The sequence below is a fragment of the Nelumbo nucifera genome, chromosome 8 (assembly GCF_055504915.1).
Source record: "Nelumbo nucifera cultivar China Antique chromosome 8, China Antique-T2T, whole genome shotgun sequence".
In the NCBI taxonomy this organism is placed as follows: Eukaryota; Viridiplantae; Streptophyta; class Magnoliopsida; order Proteales; family Nelumbonaceae; genus Nelumbo; species Nelumbo nucifera.
In genome coordinates, this window is record NC_142656.1 from 25,318,292 (window position 1) to 25,337,473 (window position 19,182).

General features: G+C 37.6%; 1 protein-coding gene across 20 annotated transcripts; it reads left to right on the forward strand.

Annotated features, from left to right (window-relative positions):
* Positions 1 to 3,064: 3,064 nt before the first annotated feature.
* On the forward strand, positions 3,065 to 18,749 carry LOC104605424 (F-box/kelch-repeat protein At3g23880-like). Of its 20 annotated transcripts, none has more exons than XM_088893619.1 (8): positions 3,065 to 4,447; positions 6,972 to 7,220; positions 14,288 to 14,635; positions 16,739 to 16,816; positions 16,903 to 16,973; positions 17,577 to 17,773; positions 17,885 to 17,958; positions 18,358 to 18,749. In XM_088893619.1, the coding sequence occupies exons 1-5, from the start codon at positions 3,311 to 3,313 to the stop codon at positions 16,969 to 16,971; spliced, it is 1,881 nt and encodes a 626-aa protein (XP_088749745.1). In that variant the 5' UTR covers positions 3,065 to 3,310; the 3' UTR covers positions 16,972 to 16,973; positions 17,577 to 17,773; positions 17,885 to 17,958; positions 18,358 to 18,749. The 20 variants fall into 20 exon arrangements, with proteins under 20 accessions (XP_088749745.1, XP_088749746.1, XP_088749743.1 ...); XM_088893620.1 differs by having other exon boundaries at positions 17,639 to 17,773; XM_088893618.1 differs by having other exon boundaries at positions 3,066 to 4,447; positions 17,630 to 17,773.
* Positions 18,750 to 19,182: the final 433 nt, after the last annotated feature.

Here is a 19,182-nt window from a genome sequence, read left to right on the forward strand (position 1 = left end):
CGAACTTGAAGGGTGATCAACCTATAGAGCATGCATCACACTAATAGAGCTCAAGAATCATTCAATTAGTAGGAATGGCGTTTTCATGTCCTATGAGAATGATAACAGGGCTCGAGAATCCTTTAAAAGGGTAGGATGGTCATTTTAGAAAAATTAATGCATCAGTTGAATGTTTTCCGTTTGGTTCAATGATGAAAGGAAGCTATATGTAGTGTTTTACAAAAGTTTAGGGGAGGTTTTTGTTAAAATAAAACTTGAGGGGAGGTTTTTATGATTGTCAAAAACTTCAGGAGAGGTTTTTGTATTTTTGTATTCTATACCCATTTGGTTCCATATTGCCAAACCCCTTAGTTATTTTTCCTCTAACAATGAGGAACAATGCCAAACAGGGCCTAAATATTTTCAATTCCAATTCCGCTTTATATACTTGAATCCAGAATTCAAATTCTTTTTTTGGGTGAAAATACTTCAATCCAGATTCGATTTGAATAAATGAACCCAAGAAAATATGTTCCACTGTAATTTAGAGTTCGCATCCCCGCCCCACCGCCTGTCGCCCCACAAATGTTCCACACAATGTGCGACCGCCACATGTCCAGTCGCATGCAGTGGGCGTTCCCGCGTACGGGGCTAATGGGATGACCGTTAGCTCGTCCTGTTAGCCCAAAAATGAGTCCAAATTTCTTTCTCCCATACAATGTTTCAAAAAGCGATCTAGAAATGGAATCGTTTTGGCCATTGGTTTCTGGGTCGACGATCCGGTTGTTTGGTTTGAACAGATGGCCCGTTTTGACAAATAAATTAAAAAAATAAAAAATAATTAAAAAAAAAGCGCTAAAAAATCGTTGAACGAGTCGACGGGTCAAGGTTCGATCGCCTTGGTCAACGGGTTGTTGACGTTTTCAACGGTTTTTGGCTAAATACCGGCAATGATTAAAGTATCCATATCAGGTATCCTATCGGACAACTTGGATATGCTTGGGAAACACAATGATACGGATGAAAAATATGAAAATGCTTGGATACGCTAAGGAAATGCATATAAATTCAATAATTCTATTAATAACTTCAATTTTAACGTGAGAATAACTATAAATAACATATGAATACATAGATATTATTATTCTATTAATAACTCTATTAATAACTTCAATTCTATTAATAACTTCAATTTTAATGTCAGAATTGTATATTTTAATGGTATATCTGAAGAAATATATTATTATTGATATAATGGGATACATAGATATTATAAAAATTTATTGATAATGCATCAATTTTTATTTTTATTAAAATATTATTATATCATTTCTTTTTATTTTACTATTTCAATTTTTAGCATCAACAAAAAAATCAACTAAAAATTAGTTTGCAAATGTTTAGTAAATAATATTTTCACTTTTGTAAATAATAAATATGTTTATATAAAATGTAAATGAAATTTTGAAGATGCATATCATATGAAAATTCATAAATTTTAATTACAAAAAATAAGTATTCATTATTAATATTTTTATTCTTATGATTTTTTAAAATAAAAAAATTATTTTTATTTAAATGTAGATTAATGGATTTGATAGATTCAATTTATATTATATTCTCAAATATTTTGTAAACAATATTTTATCTTTGTAATAATAAATACATTGTTATTTAATGCAAATTGAAATATTAATTAATAATTTATAAAATAATTATTATAATTTATCAAGTCTACATAAGTAATTTTAATTATTAAAATAATTATTCTATTAATAATATTTTTCTTTTTATAAATATATTGAAATTAAAAATCATTTATATATATGTGGATTTGGTAAATTATTTCTTTTATTAGTTTATAAAATAATTATTTTGAATATTATTCTTGTTAATTTGTACTTGGAGAGTTGGAGTTGGAGTTATTGAATGTACTATTTGTTTAGATTAAATGTAATAAGTAATTTTAATAAAAGATAATTTATTCCAATTGTTATCAAGAAATGGAAGGTGGCTTGACAGTTAAAACCCTTGCTCTCTTAGATGTTGTGCGACTTGGCTTGCAGGGATCGAATAACGCTAAAATTTCCCATATTCCCGCCCCCTCAACCTCAAATAGTGTTTGACCCCGTTTTACTCTCCTTTGCTCGAGTTCGAATCCAATTCCATCTTTGGCACCAGCGATCACTCCGTCCAATTCACTGTCACTATGCGACCACCACCACTTGTTGCCCCACACAACGTGCAACTGCCACATGTCTAGTCACATGTGGTGGGGTGGAGGCTAAACCTCCTTGCTCCCATATTCCCACCCCCTAACACAGTCCAATCGTTCGAGCCAAACTGTCAACTGGTTCTGTTGATTCGAGCAATCGATCCATTCAACATTTTTTAACCATTTTTATTTTTAATTATCTTTATTTTTTTAGTTTATTATTTGTCATAACGGCCCGTCCGTTCAAACTGAATGATCGGATCGTCAACCTAAAAAACGGTGGCCAAAACAGTTCCATTTTTGGGTCATTTTTTAAAACATTAGGTCATTTTAAAAACAAAAAAAAATTTAAAGTCATTTTAGGACTAATGGGATGAACTAACGGCCGTCCCCCGCACGCGACTGCCACATTGTGGGCAGTTCGGATTCAATGGTTTGGACTCAAGGGATTTTTTCTTGAATCCATTAAAATTTTGACACATCATTTCATGCTTAACTGGCCATCACTTACAACCTTATAAAAGAGATTAAAAAAATCTAAATTCTATAACTTGTGAAAAAAACTTACGGAGCCTGTGACTCAAACCTTCTCCCCAACCAGTAACAACAACAAGCCTTATCAATGGTGTTCAAATTGCAATAAAACGACTGTAGATTTTAGCGACGACAGCAATGGTATTAACGGAAAGTTTCAAACATCAAAATGTTCAAAGGTGAATCAAACACAAAATGGCTAATGAACCCGCAACGTCTCACGATACATACGGCGTATTGGAACTCCGCCCCACAACGTCCCCCGATACATACGGCGTATTGGAAACATCATTCGATGCTGTCATCATCACAACGCGGCGGGAGTGTGATGTGGGACATTGTGGGGCGGAGATGTGAGCTCTTCGGGGGTATACCTAAAGAGGGAAAAAGGGCCGTCCGAAAAAAAAAAAAGAGGGAAAAGGGATCGCTAGAACGAGGGCGGCGATATCATGAGGTTAGGTTTCTTCAAATATTGAATTCACATCGATTCAAATTTCAGACCCCAGACCTTCAGCACTCGTTCTTCGTCGTCTACTCGTCTTCGCCAGTCGGACATACACGAAGAGAAAGAATCTATCAAGCATGGAGGAAAATACGAAGAGAGCAAAACAAGAAAAATGTTGTGCAGCGCTGTCGCCGAATTTCATCCCAGACGAAATTATCGACGACATACTCTCAAGGCTGCCTGTCGAATCTCTTATGCGTTTCAAGTCTGTGTGCAAATCATGGTGCGATAAAATCGGTGATCCTCATTTCATCAGGATGCATCTCAATCGAGCAACTCGTGAAGCGAGCAACTACTCTCATTTTTTCGTCAAAACTTCGACCACCCTCCATTTCGTTGATCTTGAGTCATTTCGCAAGGCTAAACTAGTCCTGCCATTTGAGAAGACTTCAATCAAGAAAGTCCAATTGGTGGACACCTGTAATGGCTTGGTATGTTTATCACTTGGCTCCAGACTCACTTATTTGTGGAATCCCGCGACCAGAGATTGCAGACAACTGCCGATTGAATTTCACAGATCTGGATACTATACTCCGTATCTGGGGTTTGGTTACGAACCCACATCCGATGAATACAAGGTGGTACGACTCATTTATGGCTCAAATTATCGCAAACATGAACTCATCGAGAGTAATTTGTACACGCTGGGGACAAATTCCTGGAAAAAGCTTGAAATTGGATCCCATCCATACGCTAGTGGCTTTTACGGTCATGGCAGTTGGCTCCAACTTAGTCACGCCCTTGGCAAAAGGTCTATTCACTGGATCATATATGGAAGTGATTGGACTAAAATTGCTGCTTTTGATCTCAAGGATGAAATGTTTAGAGAGGTTTCGTGCCTGCCGCGTGGCATGGATGATGAAATTGATTGGGGCCACGGATTGCATGCGCTTGAGGGGTGCTTGGCAGTAGCTTGCAACAGACGCTCTGGTACTGACATATGGGTAATGCAGGATTATGGCTCAGAGAATTCTTGGACTAAAATGTTCTCTCTCACTCGGTCAGACTTTGGGGATTATAAATATTTTTGTAATTTGGAATTATGGAAGAACAGTCATCTTGTGGTTCACTCTGAAAAGTCACTATTATTAATTGATATAATAAACAAAAGGAAAATTGGAGAACTTCGAATTAATCGCCCGCATTCTAGAACAACTTATACCGAGACCCTGGTTTCTCCTAGAGTTGCAGGCAGAATTAACGAAGGAATTGAGGTATAATTTACTACCAACCGTACTCTGCATTATCAAATCCTTAGTTTTTGGTATTTTTTTCATTATTGTTTATATCTTCATCTTATTCTGTGATAATTGAATTTAAATTTGGTTTCTTGTGTCTTGATTTCTTTCATTGGTTGTATTAGTACTTGTTAATTTGCTTTGGAAGTATTTTTGTCTAACAACATCTATATTTATTCAGGAGTGGAGGCATTTATACTTCTTATATCTATTATTAGCAGTTCTCAATTATCCTTGATTGATACGATTTCGACTTGAAAATGTGATTTTGCTAATTTCATTGTTTATATATGATTTGTTTGACGGCACTGAAGAAGATTTGTGTGAGTTCATTGTTTTATACAGATTTGAAATGGATAAATGATATTGTTCCTCATTGCTCATGAAAACTTGCCTGCTTATTATTTATTTTTTCTGATTTGATACCTGTAATCTTCTTGAAGCAATTATAAGTAATCATAACTTGTTAATATTTTAAATATGCCATCACTTGGCACAAATGTAGACTGATATATTTCAGATAGTTGTAGTCCGATTCTAATTTTTAGTACGATTCATAAGTAACATATATTTAATCATTTTCTAGATCTCTACATTCTAAAAATATTGTTTTGCTTGGATTTTGGTGGTATAAAAATAATTTAATGATATCATTGCTTTGTCATTTGCTTTTCTTTGCTCTTTTTGGTAAAAATTTGCTTTTCCTTCATAATAATTTGCAAGTCTGATGCTATGGGAAGCTTGTTTTATCGTTGTGGAGTTGATTTTTTTTCTTACTTTTTTTTTAGGATTTTATAAACTTTTTGTTTTCTGCCATGACCAGCTTGACCATACTGATGGATTCTATTTTGTTTTTGATAGAATAGTTAAGCACCATAGATCTACTTCATCATCACCACTGGCAGACCAGCTATATGCATTTAAATCATTTCTTACTACTTTTACCGATATCCTTTTTGGGCTACCCTTTACCCTTCCTAGCTTCTTCAACCGCTTTACAAATTGATTATTTAGAAATTCACCTAATTCCATTTACTTATTATCTTAGGTTTGGTTTTTCCATTTTGATCTTTGCATGGCTGTGAGGCATGTGGGCCTTTGGCTAGCAATGGCAAGCATTCAATCATAGTTGTCAAAGTGACACCTAGGCGACAAGGCACCCTTAGAGGCTTGCCTTGCCTAATCGCAGAGCAATTTTGTACTTTCGCGTTATAAAATACTTTTATATTCTTAATTTTTTGATATTATAATTATAGGTTAGACATTATTAAACTAAAATATTCATTTTGTGTGTTTATATACTACTTTTGTTCTATTATTTTCTTATTTGTTAGGGTTTAATCAACACAAACATTTCTAAATGCTGTATTGAACCCTCAAAGATTGCAAAACCTAGACCATTAAGTAAGGAAGAACTTAAAATTTTGTCTAATCAACACATTTTCTTCTTCCACATCTTACTCTTTCACCTTTTCTTTTCTTCTTTTCCTATAACAAAAATATGGGTTCAGCCCCTATATTTTTTGAATTTTCTATTTTTTCTTCTTCTCATGAATATGTTGATTTTCTATACTTTAACATGAAGTTTATACTTTTTTTTATGAAAATTATGGATAATTATTAAGGAAATATGCTTATGGAATGGAGGGAACTACCCTAGGATATATGTTTTTTATTGCCTAGCCTCACCTTGGTGCCTTGAAAGCTATGCATTCAATTCAAAATCAATCAGCATCATGGTTCATAATATAATTTCTCTTTAATCTATGAACCAGAAAAGAAAAAAAACTAATTGAACATGGTTAATATAGTTTCTGATTATTCAGAAATTCCTTGAGGCTGTGTTTGTTTCTACTTAATGGATGTGACATTTTACAGACAGACATTTCAGCTTTCATTTCTGCCATTTTGGTATAAATGCAAGGAAAAATATTTTCTATTGTAGAAGGGGCAAAATGAGAACTCAAATAAGTGAGGAGTTTTACCCAGAAATAAACTCAAAATTGATTGTTGCATCCTTTACTCAGAACAAATCTCCCAAAAAGTATAGTCAATAGTTTACTGTATTTTGTTAAACTAGTTCTTGCATTCCACAGCTGTCATATTGAGGCCACAGAACACAAGTAGCTGGTTTTGAGCTCTATTACTTTGTTTCAGACAAAGAGAGGAATAGACTTTGGCACTATTCATACTACAAAAAAAGTGTCCTTTGGCAATGTTTAAAATAAACGCTGTGGAAAGTGTACTTTCAGTGACATTTGTGTCAAATTCTGTTAAGTGTCATATCATACCACCACAGTCCTTCGCCCAATTCCTTCCCGCAATATTTTGTTTAAACGTCAACAGAAGTTTATCATCCACAACGTTTGTTTAAGGTTTTGTTGACGTTTAGGTGAAATGTCACGAAATATAACAAACAACACAATTCCCCCCTCCTCTTGAGAGGACAGTGTGGTTTTTTGCTGAATCCTATAAAATATATGTTTTTTTTTTGTTGGAGGTATATGTGACTGAGCGGGTACAACTTGGCACTCAGGTCGAGCCCATGGGTACCCATAATGGAGTTAGAGAAGTCTTCAGCGAGGATCAGAGTGTTCAAGAACTTGAGTTACAACTGCGGGAAATGCAGTCCGACATGAGGTGGCTGAGGGCCATGTTACAACAGTTAAATCAACAAATGGGCCTGCCTGATTCGTTCCCCCCTCCCCCTCAAGTACGGGTAAAATCTTGCAATGCCATCAGCTTTGTGGTGAGATCATGTTATTGAACTGTGTGAACTATGTGATTTTGTTTCAATGAACTATATGATTCCTCATATATGCATCAGTCACTAGCTCAAAAGCTAAAAGGCTAGTAGATTTTAAAATCTTTAACCAGTGGCTGATAAACACATTAGGTTTCACACGGTGATTGTGGTTGATGTCACTGATTGTCATTAATAACCTAGTGTTTTGTAACCATAAGAAACCTGATGATATTTACCTAAAGTCAACATAACAACCATTGTTTGTGTTTACCTGCTTATGTCCCAATGGCAAATAGTGAAAAACAAAATATTTTTGACCTATTCATGATTCATGAATCTTAACCAAACAATTAACTAACATGTTCCATCCCCTATTCATACGCTCCATTCAGCCATTGTATGTGGTGAAGAGGGAGAGCATCCCCATTTTGATCTCCTTTCTTCATCATCTCACCTTATGTGTGCAGAAATAGGGGTTTTGCATCTGAAAACTACCTTTTGCACTTCATCATCATCGTTTTTTTCTATCGGATTTCAGTCAGGATTGTTTTGATGGACTCCCATATTATCTTTTATGCTTTAATATCATATTTCTTCGTTCTTACAAATCTCTACTGGATCAAACTAACACAATAAACATAACCCAATCTATCAGTGATAGTCAGGCTTAGTTTCCTTTGGTTAAATATTCAAACTAGACTTATTTAGCCCTGCTAGTTCCTAGAACAGGTACGTAGGTGTTTCGTACAAGAATATACCCCATTCGATAATATGGCCTATGGGTTGCAAATTGAAACAATCCAATCCTTGATTTATGTTAAGACCCGAGTGTAAGCAGACCCAGAATGGAAGGTCCAGGCCCACTACACTTGAAGCCCAACTCAGCCCGCTCCAGGGATCATGCGCACCACACCTCGTTTGAGGTTCGTGTACTTGCGCTGTCCACGTTAGGAGGTGATTCAGTTGTTACGTTTGTTAGGAGATGTGCTCCATATTATAAATATCTATATGAGCTCTTGAGAGCAGCAATCTAGAATGCAATAAATGTCTTCTTCTTTGCTCTCTCTTCTTCTTCGTCTCTTTCCCTTCTCTTACCTTGGGTATCTCAAGAGGGTGAGCTCCCTCGAACCAGCTCCAATTCTTCTCAATTCAGTTTACGGGTCTATCAACTGGTATTAGAGCTTAGCGATGATGCCATCCACTAGAGTCACGGTATTTGAAGAACAAATAGATCGTATTGAAGGGGAGGTGTGGTAGACCACCAATGAGCTGAAAGATATCAAAGAAACTCTCTCCGCATTGGTCGGACAGTTCGAACAGCTCTCAACGGTGCCCAAGGTTTTAGAGGTCGAAGTGTCTAGCAGCAGGAGAGGAAGCCGACGAGAAGGAGCTTTTCCCATCAAGGCCGCCAAGATTGACTTTCCGATCTACTCAGGTGATGACCCTGTCCCTTGGATCTATTGTGTTGAGCATTATTTTGAATTCCATGAAACCCCTATAGACCAAAGGGTTTCCATTGCTGCCATTCATATGGATGGTGAAGCCATTATGTGGTATCAGTGGTATTGTAAGACCCACCCACAGATCACTTGGTTAGATCTCACTGAAGCTTTACGAGTAAGGTTTGGACCTTTTGGCTATGAGAACTTCAATGAGTCTCTCTCACGGGTTAAGCAGACCGGGACCGTAAGGGAATACCAAAATGAATTTGAATGGCTGGCTATCAGAGTGCGTGGATGACCGGAGGCCGCCTTGGTGGGCTGCTTCATAGGAGGATTGCGAGAGGATATCAGAATTGAGATGAATATAGTGTAACCCTCTACATTAACTACAACAGTTGGCTTAGCAAAACTCCAGGAGGAAAGGTTGGACCGCCTCAGGAAGATTGGGAGGCCCATTGGGTTTCAGGCAAACCCAGGCCCAATACCCAAAAACCACTATCCTAAGACAGACTTGAACCCATGCCCACTGCTTTCAAATCCCACTATTCTAGTTACCTCTACCCCCTCACCACCCGGTAAGAAAACCAGTTCTTTAACTCTTCGAACTAGATCTCTTTAGAGACGCACACACCACTAATCTTCTTCTTTCTGAGCCCAAACCTCTTATGTTTCAAGATAAAATTTTTAAATCCATGAGAAAATAGGAATAGAGCTGAATACAACCTCAAACTTAGACTTCCCCCCCTCGATGTCCCCACACTACTATCTGCCTTATCATTTAAACCCCAAGTCAGCCTCATCATCTCTCTACTCCTCTTTGAGTTCGTTCCTCCATTCTTTGCCACTAATTTCTCTCTCTCCAAAATGATTCTTTGTTCAACCCCCTCCAAAAATTTAGTTGTTTCTTCCAACATCCCCTCCATTGAAACTCTGAAGAATTTACCCAACGCCAAGAGTTTCGAGGAAACCCAAGAAGAGGAGGCAGATATATTAGGCGGCTTACCTCCTTGGAACGATGAATTAGGTGTCTTTCCTTTGTTATTACTCAATGGAGCTGGACTTCCAATTGCTTCTCGCAATTCAATTTCTCTTCCCCTCCTCTTGTGAGCTAAGCTAATTAGGTTCCTCATCCCCATCTTTGAATTGTTCATTGGACTCCACCACCGCAATAGGAGCAGCTTCAACTAGATCCTCTTCAACCTACGCCAACACAAGATGGTGCACCTCCAACCCGGTTTCCTCCATGGGAGGTGAAGCAAACGAGCACAGAGGGCTAGGAGGTTGAAGATGAACAATCTGTGCGCTGACACTACCATTTGAAACCATCAGCGGAGAGGCCTGCTTGCGAGCTTGCTCTTCACCACTGTTCCCGATTTTCTTTGGAGGCTGGCTGGACCAATTAGGTTCCCTTTGGTTCGGGCTGCTAGGTTCGTTCATATGGAGGAAAGCCCTGGGTTCGCTTATTGCCTTGGGCCCAATCCCACTTCTGTATACCTGTGAAGGACACCTAGTCAGGGTTGGTTGGTTCGATGTGGGCTTTTGACCCCTTGATAAATTCTCTTGGCCCCTATAATGCTTGAGGACTTGAGTATGTCGGATCTCTCTACAGCTCTTCGGTGAGTTTTCCTCCATGGGTGCCACATGCATCTCCACCAAACATTGTTTAATTAGACTTTTTAACTTTCGATTCCCAAACTCTGCCTATTTGTCCCAATATTTGAATTTTGAACACCGCCCTCAAGATTATCTCTAGATGGCACATCCTGACCCTCCAAGACATCCAAGATTAGACAACTTGGATTAGAACTGGTTATGTCTCCTTCCTCACCTTCACCAACTACCGGAAAGGTCAATGGAGATCGGAAGTCAGGTTGAACATCACTAAAGCTCAGTTTGGAAGGAGTACAAATACAAATATGTACAGTGCAAATGCATACAAAATAATACAAAATACAAGGTTTTGCAGTCTATGTATTTGTATTTGTACTCCTCCCAAACTGAGCCTAAGTCCCCTCTTTTTGGGACTTCTCATTCCCTCGATCTCCCCGCTGCCATCTCCTCTCTGACGGCAGATACTCAGGCCAGATTTGGACAGAGAACAAAACTTCCCCTGTAGCAATATCCACCTTATTCGGGATGGACTCTTCCCTATGAACCTTATTCGGGATGGACTCTCCAAACCTTCAAGTTGCTACCTTTGAAGGGCAGATACTCAGGCTAGATTTGCCATGCAAGCACAAACATGGCGAAACCAAATCTAAGATGATTTGTAAATGGTGTTGGGTGGATTTTCTAAATAATCAATTTGTACTGGAGTTGAAGGGCCTAGAAGGGTAAGGAGTAGACCAAAAAGAATGAGCAAAAGTCTCCTTGATTTTGTGATATAACAAAGGGACAAAACAATTTTTAGTCTTAAGGGCCTGTTCGTTTCCTTGTAACTCTTAAATCTTTTTTTTTTATCAGTGAATTGTCAGATTTATTAAATCAAAGCGAAAGATAGTAGAATTTAAGGAGAGGCACTAGATGCTACCTCCCCTTTAAGGAGGGGAGATGGAAGAAACCATCAACCCTTTAGTTAAAGAACATAACACAGGAAAAGGAAAATTACAAAGAAGCCCAATACAATGAAATCCGAGTAGCCCCTTGTTTAGCAAGAATAATCAGCCAAGGCATTAGCCGATCTACCCAACCCCTGAACTCTAACTGTCATGCCCCTCAATAGCCCTCTTAACTCTTATATCTTAAGAGCAATCTTTTAACTTTAAGAGAAAAAGGATTGTTCGTTTCCTCTTATCTCTTATCACTTAAAGTGCAATCATACGACTTTTTGTTTTCCAATGATACCCCCAAAAAGACAAACACAAACTCTCATATATGGGGTTAAAATGGATATTTGATAATTTTCAGAATTCAGAATTTCAGAACAACATTCTCTGCATTCAGAATTCAGAGTAAAGAAAAGTTCACCATTACCAATGTACCTCTTAATGTAATTATTGCACTTCCAAATGTCCGATTTTAGAGCAAACGAACAGGCCCTAACTGCCAAGACCTTGGCTATCACTTTGTAAAGGCTACCCACCAGGTTAATGTGTCTATAATCTTTTTTGGGTTTTGGCCTCTTTCCTTTTAGGCACTAGTGCTAGAAATATAGCATTGCCCCCTTGAGAAATTTCCCTTTAGAGTGAAATTCAACAGGAATCTCCATCAGATCATTTTTTTTTGTAATATCCCAACAATCTTGGTAGAAGGCCATAGAGAACTCATTGGGGCCCGGATCTTTGGCTTTGTCCATACTCCATTGAGAAGATAACATTATGAACCTCTTTTCTTCACTAAAATTTCTCTCTAAGAAGGCTGCTTGGGCCACTGGAATTGTGTTCTACTCCATCATCTCTACATTCTCCAAAACCAAATTCCTCCTCTCCTGTAGTAGCAAATATTGATTTGAAATGATCCACAAAGGCCTTAACAATATCCTCCTCCCTAGATATCACCTGGTCCCCAATCTCAATGCTTGAAATCAAGTTTTTCCCTCTACCATTAGCTAGTGAGTGAAAGGACTTGGTATTTCCATCTCCATCTAACAACCACTTACACCTTGATTTTCTGACTCCAAGAAATTACTTCTTTCCTCGAGATTTCCTCTAGTTTCACCTTCAAATTTCACCTTTCTGTTCTTTCCTCTAGGTTACACTCTCTTCTGGCTTCCTTTTCATATAGTTCCTCCATTCTCTTTGCAATTCTGTCCTTTGTTTCTTCTAGCTTTCCAAGTTCCTCTTTATTCCACTCTTTGATATTTTCTTTCAGTTTCTTAAGCTTTTTCATAAATCTCACCCTCTTCTTTCTTCCTGGGGAATCACTTTGTCCACCATTTACTTTATTTTATTTTTTCCTTGAAAGCTTGATCTTCTAATCACATATTTTCAAACCGAAAAGGTATAAGGTCCCCAAGAAAGGTTTCCTGACTTAAGGTTAAAGGGTAATGATCAGAGGTGACTCTAGGGAGAGCTTTCAAGAATCAAGACCAAATTTCCCCATAGATTGTCCTAGTCAACTGAGTAAAGAATCTATCCAGTTTGGAACAGAGCGATATTTCCTGAAAATTTGACCAAGTAAAGGATGCTTGCAACAGGGTGGGTTCCTTAAGCTGTAAGGATTCAATCAACTCATTGGATTTCCTCATACTGGTAATTAATGGTTTGATTTGGGTTATTTGTCTCATTTGTGTATCTTTTTTTTTATCAATAACTCTGAAAAATTTCATCAATTAAGACGCTTTAATATACAACAAGAAGTTACAAAGAAATCAGCATTGAAGCTGACCGAAGACAGAATTACAAATGTGCCCAAAACATATCTGTTCTTTGAACCCCTTGCTTTGCTAAGCTATCAGCCAAGCTGTTGACCGATCTCCTAACCCAACCCACCTGAATAGACTTATTTCTTGACATCCATTTGAACCTTCTGAAATCATTCTTCAGCTGCCAGGTCACTCCTCCTTTCTGCGACCATTTTATCACAGTTTTTGAGTCTCCCTCGATGATCAGTCTATTAATCCCCAACTCTTTGGCCTTTTCAACCCCATATACTGCAGCTAGAAACTCTGCCCTAGCTACATCACCCTCCTCCACAGGACTGGAGAACAAAGCAACATGGAACCATTTTCATTTCTAATGGCCCCCCCAATACCTGAAGAGCCTAGGTTACCCACACAACTCCCCTCGAAATTCAGCTTCATCCAACCCTCATTTGTGTATTATTACATTGAAATCACCACCCAGACACCAAGGTCCCTTTCATAAGCCCCTAATAGCTGCTAATTCTTCCCATTCGTTAAGACCCATTCCCTTCCGTCTCCCACCTTTTTAACTTTTATTGAGACGGAGAATTGTCCAATCAGCTCCTCCGGTCCTCCCTACTCTCCAGCTCTTTGTTTCTCCATATTGTCAGGATTCCCCTTGATGCACCCCAAGGTGGAGCGTAGGGCCAAGTCATTCCTCTAATACCCCAAATACTTCTTATCCATCATCTGTCCACTTCAGAGAACTTTGCTTCTTGTAACATTAGAATGCCTGGTCTCTCTTTCCTTAAAACATTTCTAATAACCCTCCTTTTTTTTGAACTCCTTTAATCCCTTACAATTCAGCAAAGGATCAACTATATTGTTAAACTAGTGCATGCCGCACCAGTCATATTGAGGCTATAGAACACAAGTAGCTGGTTTTGATCTTTATTACTTTGTTTTAGATAAAGAATGGAATAAACTTTGACACTATTCACACTACAAAAAAGTGTCGTTAGGGTTTAAAATACACATTGTGGAAAGTGTACTTTCAGCAGTGTTTGCATGAAATGCTGTGGAGTGTCGTATCACATCACCACAGTCCTTTGCACCAGTTCCTTCCCATGATGTTTTGTTTAAACGCCAACATAAGTTGATCATCCACAATGTTTATTTAAGGTTTTGGTGACATTTAGGTCAAGTGTCACAAAAAGTTATTTCCCACCATCTTTTCCCTCCCCTTGTGTGGTGGCATATAGCGAACAACACAATCCCCCCCATCCCCAAGAGGATAGTTTGGTTTTGTGTTGAATCCTATAAAATATATGTTCTTTTTGTTGTAGGTGAGGGTGGAGGCATATGTGACTGAGCGGGTAGAACTCGGCACCCAGGTCGAACTCATGGGTACCCATAATGCAGTAAGAGAAGTCTTGGGCAAGGAGCATCCTTCACAGGTTATGTGCTTGGGCTTCGAGCCATACCCAAGGCATGCTTTTGGAACCCCCAGGTCCGGAAACTCCACTGCGACCATAACTGCCATGTCGCACAGCCAGCTGCAGCAGAGATTTCAAGGAATTAAGTTACAATTGCAGGAATTGCGATCCGACATGGTGTGGATGAGGGCCATGTTACAACAGTTAGGGCAACAAATGGGTCTGCCTGATTTGTTTCCCCCTCCCCCTCCAGTACAGGTAAAATCTTGCTATGTGGTCGGATTTGTGTTGAAATCATGTTATTGAACTGTGTGAACTATATGATTTTGTTTCAATGAACTATATGATTCCTTATATATGCATCAGTCACATTAGGTTTCACATGGTTTATTCAGTGTGATTTAATATTTGATGTAATAAAATGATGATCATGCTTAGCTTAATTGGTTGGTTCTGAACTGGTGATTGTGCTTAATGTCACTGATTGTCATTAATGTTGGTCATGCTATGGATGTGATGGAAGTTTGCTATAGTAGAATACTCATTTTGCCTCTATTCCCTATTTTTTTGGCTGCTGCAAATGGAATAACATTTTACTGGTACAAGTGGCAGTGGTCAATCCCTCATTTCAGCCTTCAATTTATCTTCACTCGCCCCTATTTGCTACTACAAATAGCAACAGGAATCAACCGCAAGCCAATTCCTATTAGATTCATTTAACTGCTAGAAATTATAGTAGTTATACCCCTTACAACTGAACCCATCTACATCTTTTAGTCTAATTCAATTCAGCCCACCTGAATCTCCTAGAACCTAAGCCAACATAAGTCTACCTAAGGCTCTTAGAAACCAATTCAGCCTACTTTGCTTAAACCTAACCCATTTAAATCTACTCACACCTTAGTTACCCAGCCCACTTAAATTCCCCTAAAACCAAAACTCACCCAACCTGATAGAAACCAACACAGCCCTAGAGCTGCAAATGGATTGAATCAAATTGGATGTAGGTAGATCCAAAATGGATTCGTTTATATCTGAATTTGAATCAGATTGTATTCATTGGATATGCAGCAGTTTCGAAATGAATTCAGATTATAATTGGATATTGAATATTATAAATAAATTAGGGGGATATCTGGGTTCCTTTTGTAAGGGGGGTTTAGGTGAATGAGAGTGGTGTTTATGTTCTTGTATAGGCGCCAGAAATGTGGCTGTGGTTTATGTGAAGTTTTGATTGTTTTTTGCCTTTTTTTTTCTCTGGTGATGCCTTATCACCTTCCTTCTGTGTACTTAAAGACCTCTAGAAGCCAATCCAACCCAAACCTCTAAACACTTGTTGGAAACCACACACAACCCAACATAACCCATCCAAATCTCCAACATCAACTCAACCTACCTATTTCTTTTCGAACATAATCCAACCCAAACCTCTAAACACTTACGGGAACCACACTCAACCCAACATAACCCACCCAAATCGCCAACATCAACTCAACCTACTTATTTCTTGTAGAAACATAATCCAATCCAATACTTGCAGAAACCCAGCTCAATTTAACCAACAATACAACATACCTATTCCTCATAGAACACAATCCAATCCCAAACTTCCAACACTTGTAGAAACCCAGCCCAACTCAACCCAATCTGCCTACACCTCTTAGAAGTTTGATCCAACCAACCCAATGCTCTTACACCTATAAGAGCCCAATTCCATTTATCCCTTAAAACCCAGACCAACCTTTACCCACCTAGATCCGTTCAAATTAAACCAATCCTTATTCATCCCAAGACCTTGCCCCAATTCAGCCCTAAGACCAATCCTTGTTCAGCTCAAAATTAGCCTTAGGACCAACTCATTTGTTCTATCTCAAACCAGTAGAAACTAGCCCCATTTTCATCTTTGGAAGTCAGCCTAAACAAGCCCATTACTTCACCCATAAACCAATCCTAATCCACAATAATTCAGCTTTGTAAACCCTCCCTATCTTTCCAAATCTACCCTGCTTAGGTCATCATGCATTGTTGATCCCAATTTAGGCTACCTAACCCATTGAAAAACAACCCATACACCTAGAACCCACCTCAATTAGCCTAACCCACTAAAAATCATCACTCACTTAGAACCCACCTCAACTAGCGCAACCCACTAACCTAGAACCCACCTCAACTAGTGTAACCCACTCACCTGGATCTCAATTTGTAATGCTATCAGAAATCCAACTATTGGATTTCAAAATTAAAGCCCGTATAGGACTCTTAGTAAAAGCCTAGGTGGATTTTCTGCATTGCATGGGTTTGTTTACTAGTATATGTCTAAATCAAATATATTAAATCTTTTTCCATTACTTTCATGTGCAGAGCCACGAGTTGGTAGTCACTCCAGTTCTGGGTGCAGATGATCCCTATCCCACTCCTGAAGTATCATTGCTAGACTCAGTAATTTACCTCAACTCTAACTTTCATATATTCACAACTTTTTGTGTCAAATAAACATTGCGTTTTCATCTTTGCAGGAAAGGCAGCTGTCTGGAACAGCATCATCTCAGACGCCTGCAAGAGGGAATGAGAAGGGGAAGGGGAAGAATAATTAATTGTAAACAAACTTCTTCCTAATTCAATATTGAATTTAGGTTTTATTTCAATGGCATAATTCTTATCTGTTGAATGATTGTATAGATGTGATTTAATGAATGGACGTGAAGAGTTCTCTTGAAAACAAGTATAAGGATTTCGTTACAAAAAAAAGAAAAATAACAACAATCACTTAATTACAATTTAAAATGATTGTTCACAAAAAACAAAACAAAAACCGGTTAATTAACTCTCGCTAAATAGGCAGCCATTCACAATTATAGGCAAGAAATTTTTAATAATTGTTGCTAATTTTGAAAACCAGCCTTTTAAAATTGTTGCTATTTTTCTTGCAAAATTAATTGTTGCTAATTACACAAATTAGAAAATTTCCCACCATGTCATTCTATTCCCGCCGTAGAGAATGGTATGCTTCTACCAAGTTCCCTCCACTATTTTTTTTTTTTTTGAGTTTGAAATTAACTAGAAAAGCAACTCTAAAAGAATGATGATATGAAGGTTTCTAGATGTTACTTCACTCGCCCATATTCCTCTTGTATTCTCTTTGATATCTCTCCACAATTTGTGCGACTTTGACTGAACTGACAAGGATTGTGATTTGAAGGTTTCAGAAGTTAGTATCTCTCTGCTAGCCTCTAATAATGGCTTACTTTCTAGGAACATTAGACAGGGGGATTCTCTTTGTTTGAAGATTTGGAGAGGTTATGAATCTCTTAGTTCATCACTAATCCTCACTCTCAGAGTAAATGGATATACATCAGTGGTTGAGCAAGATAAATAGGGGAAGATAAACAATTTGAAGTAAGATTTGTATAATCAAGATTTCTATACATATCATTCATAAAAAAAAAGATTTCTATGCATGTCTTTTTTTCTCTCACCCCCTCTCTCATCGTTTGTGTTTGTTTTCAGGAAAACAAGATTGAGCTTGGCCTTTCTTCAGCTTATAAGCTTTGGACAGCAGCATATTGCATCCCCAAAGAGAGGTTCGATCTCCGTTGAGTCTTGCTCTCTAACATCTCTCTCTCTCTCTTTTGTTTTAATGCTAAAGTTGATTAGATGCTTCTTTGCTTACTATAGATAGTTGGTTTTTCATTTATTCATGTTTTACAACAATCAGATCTTATGTTTTTATCTTAACAACAATAATGATATTCAGTTGGAAAAATTAGCAAAAGAAAGACATCCTTTTGTCTCTCACTATGCCTAAGTGTCCATCATTAACTCCGCTTTATAGGCCTCTTTCTTCTCAAACTGAATAGACAATTGTAGTTTGAAGCCTGCTTCCTTTCGTATTGGACTTTCGTGGGTCTATTTTCATGTCAATGGATTTATGCTCCTAAGATTTGAGAGACAGTCTATTGATTTGCTGTCTTTGGTTGTAGGACTGGAGTTTTATTCTTCTCTGACACTATAGCAAGTACGGAACTGAACTCATTTTACTTCTTCAACTTATTCAACTGTTATGTCTGCAAAATGTAATCTTCAACTATTTTGCTTTCTTCATTTTGTGGGTTCTCTTGCTTTTTATGCCCTTTTGTGAGTCCGTTTAACAAAGCTAGGTGCTCTATTGCTTTCCTGTTGTGGCGCAAGCTTGATTATCAAAAGAAAAGAAGGAAATATCAAAATAATTAGATATGATGTTTTCTATTCTTTTCTCCCTTATCTTTAGGTACCCAGATGTTGGGGGAACAATTAGTATCTCTTGGTCCTTTGTTGTGACTTGTGAGGGAATTATTTGACAAAATTTGCATAAAGGATTTTCTTTTCTTTGCAATATAGTGATGTTCATAGTTTGTCAAGGCATTGCCTAGGCGACTATGCGTCCTTGGCTGGAAACCTTGCCCAAATGCTTTGACTTATAGCAACTAGGTGACTAAGTGCCCGCTTAGATGACAAAAATGACAAGGTGTGTGCTTTTTACAATATCATTTATGTTGTTGTATCTTATTAATATGTATCTTAATACATTTTATTGTATGCTATATATATATCATTTATATTTTGTTTTAGTACATTACTACTGAAATTTAAAAGATCAAAGGGTTTTTGAGGAGAGAAAAAGAACAATGGAAAGATATTTATAAAAAAAAGAAAGATGGAAAGAAAGAATAAAAGTATAGTTTTTTATTCTCTCTCCTCAATTAATGAAAACACAAATTTCATCTTTGTTTTTTTCTATTTTACTTTACACTTCCATCTTGTATATT

What these genes read in the sequence shown, in the direction of transcription:
- LOC104605424 (XM_088893614.1), top strand. Translation starts at nt 3,311, where the DNA reads ATGGAGGAAAATACGAAGAGAGCAAAACAAGAAAAATGTTGTGCAGCG. An exon ending in CCCCTCCCCCTCCAGTACAG is followed by an intron (nt 14,636 to 16,738) that starts GTAAAATCTTGC and finishes TTTCATGTGCAG; the next exon opens with AGCCACGAGTTGGTAGTCAC. An exon ending in AAGTATCATTGCTAGACTCA is followed by an intron (nt 16,817 to 16,893) that starts GTAATTTACCTC and finishes TCATCTTTGCAG; the next exon opens with GAAAGGCAGCTGTCTGGAAC.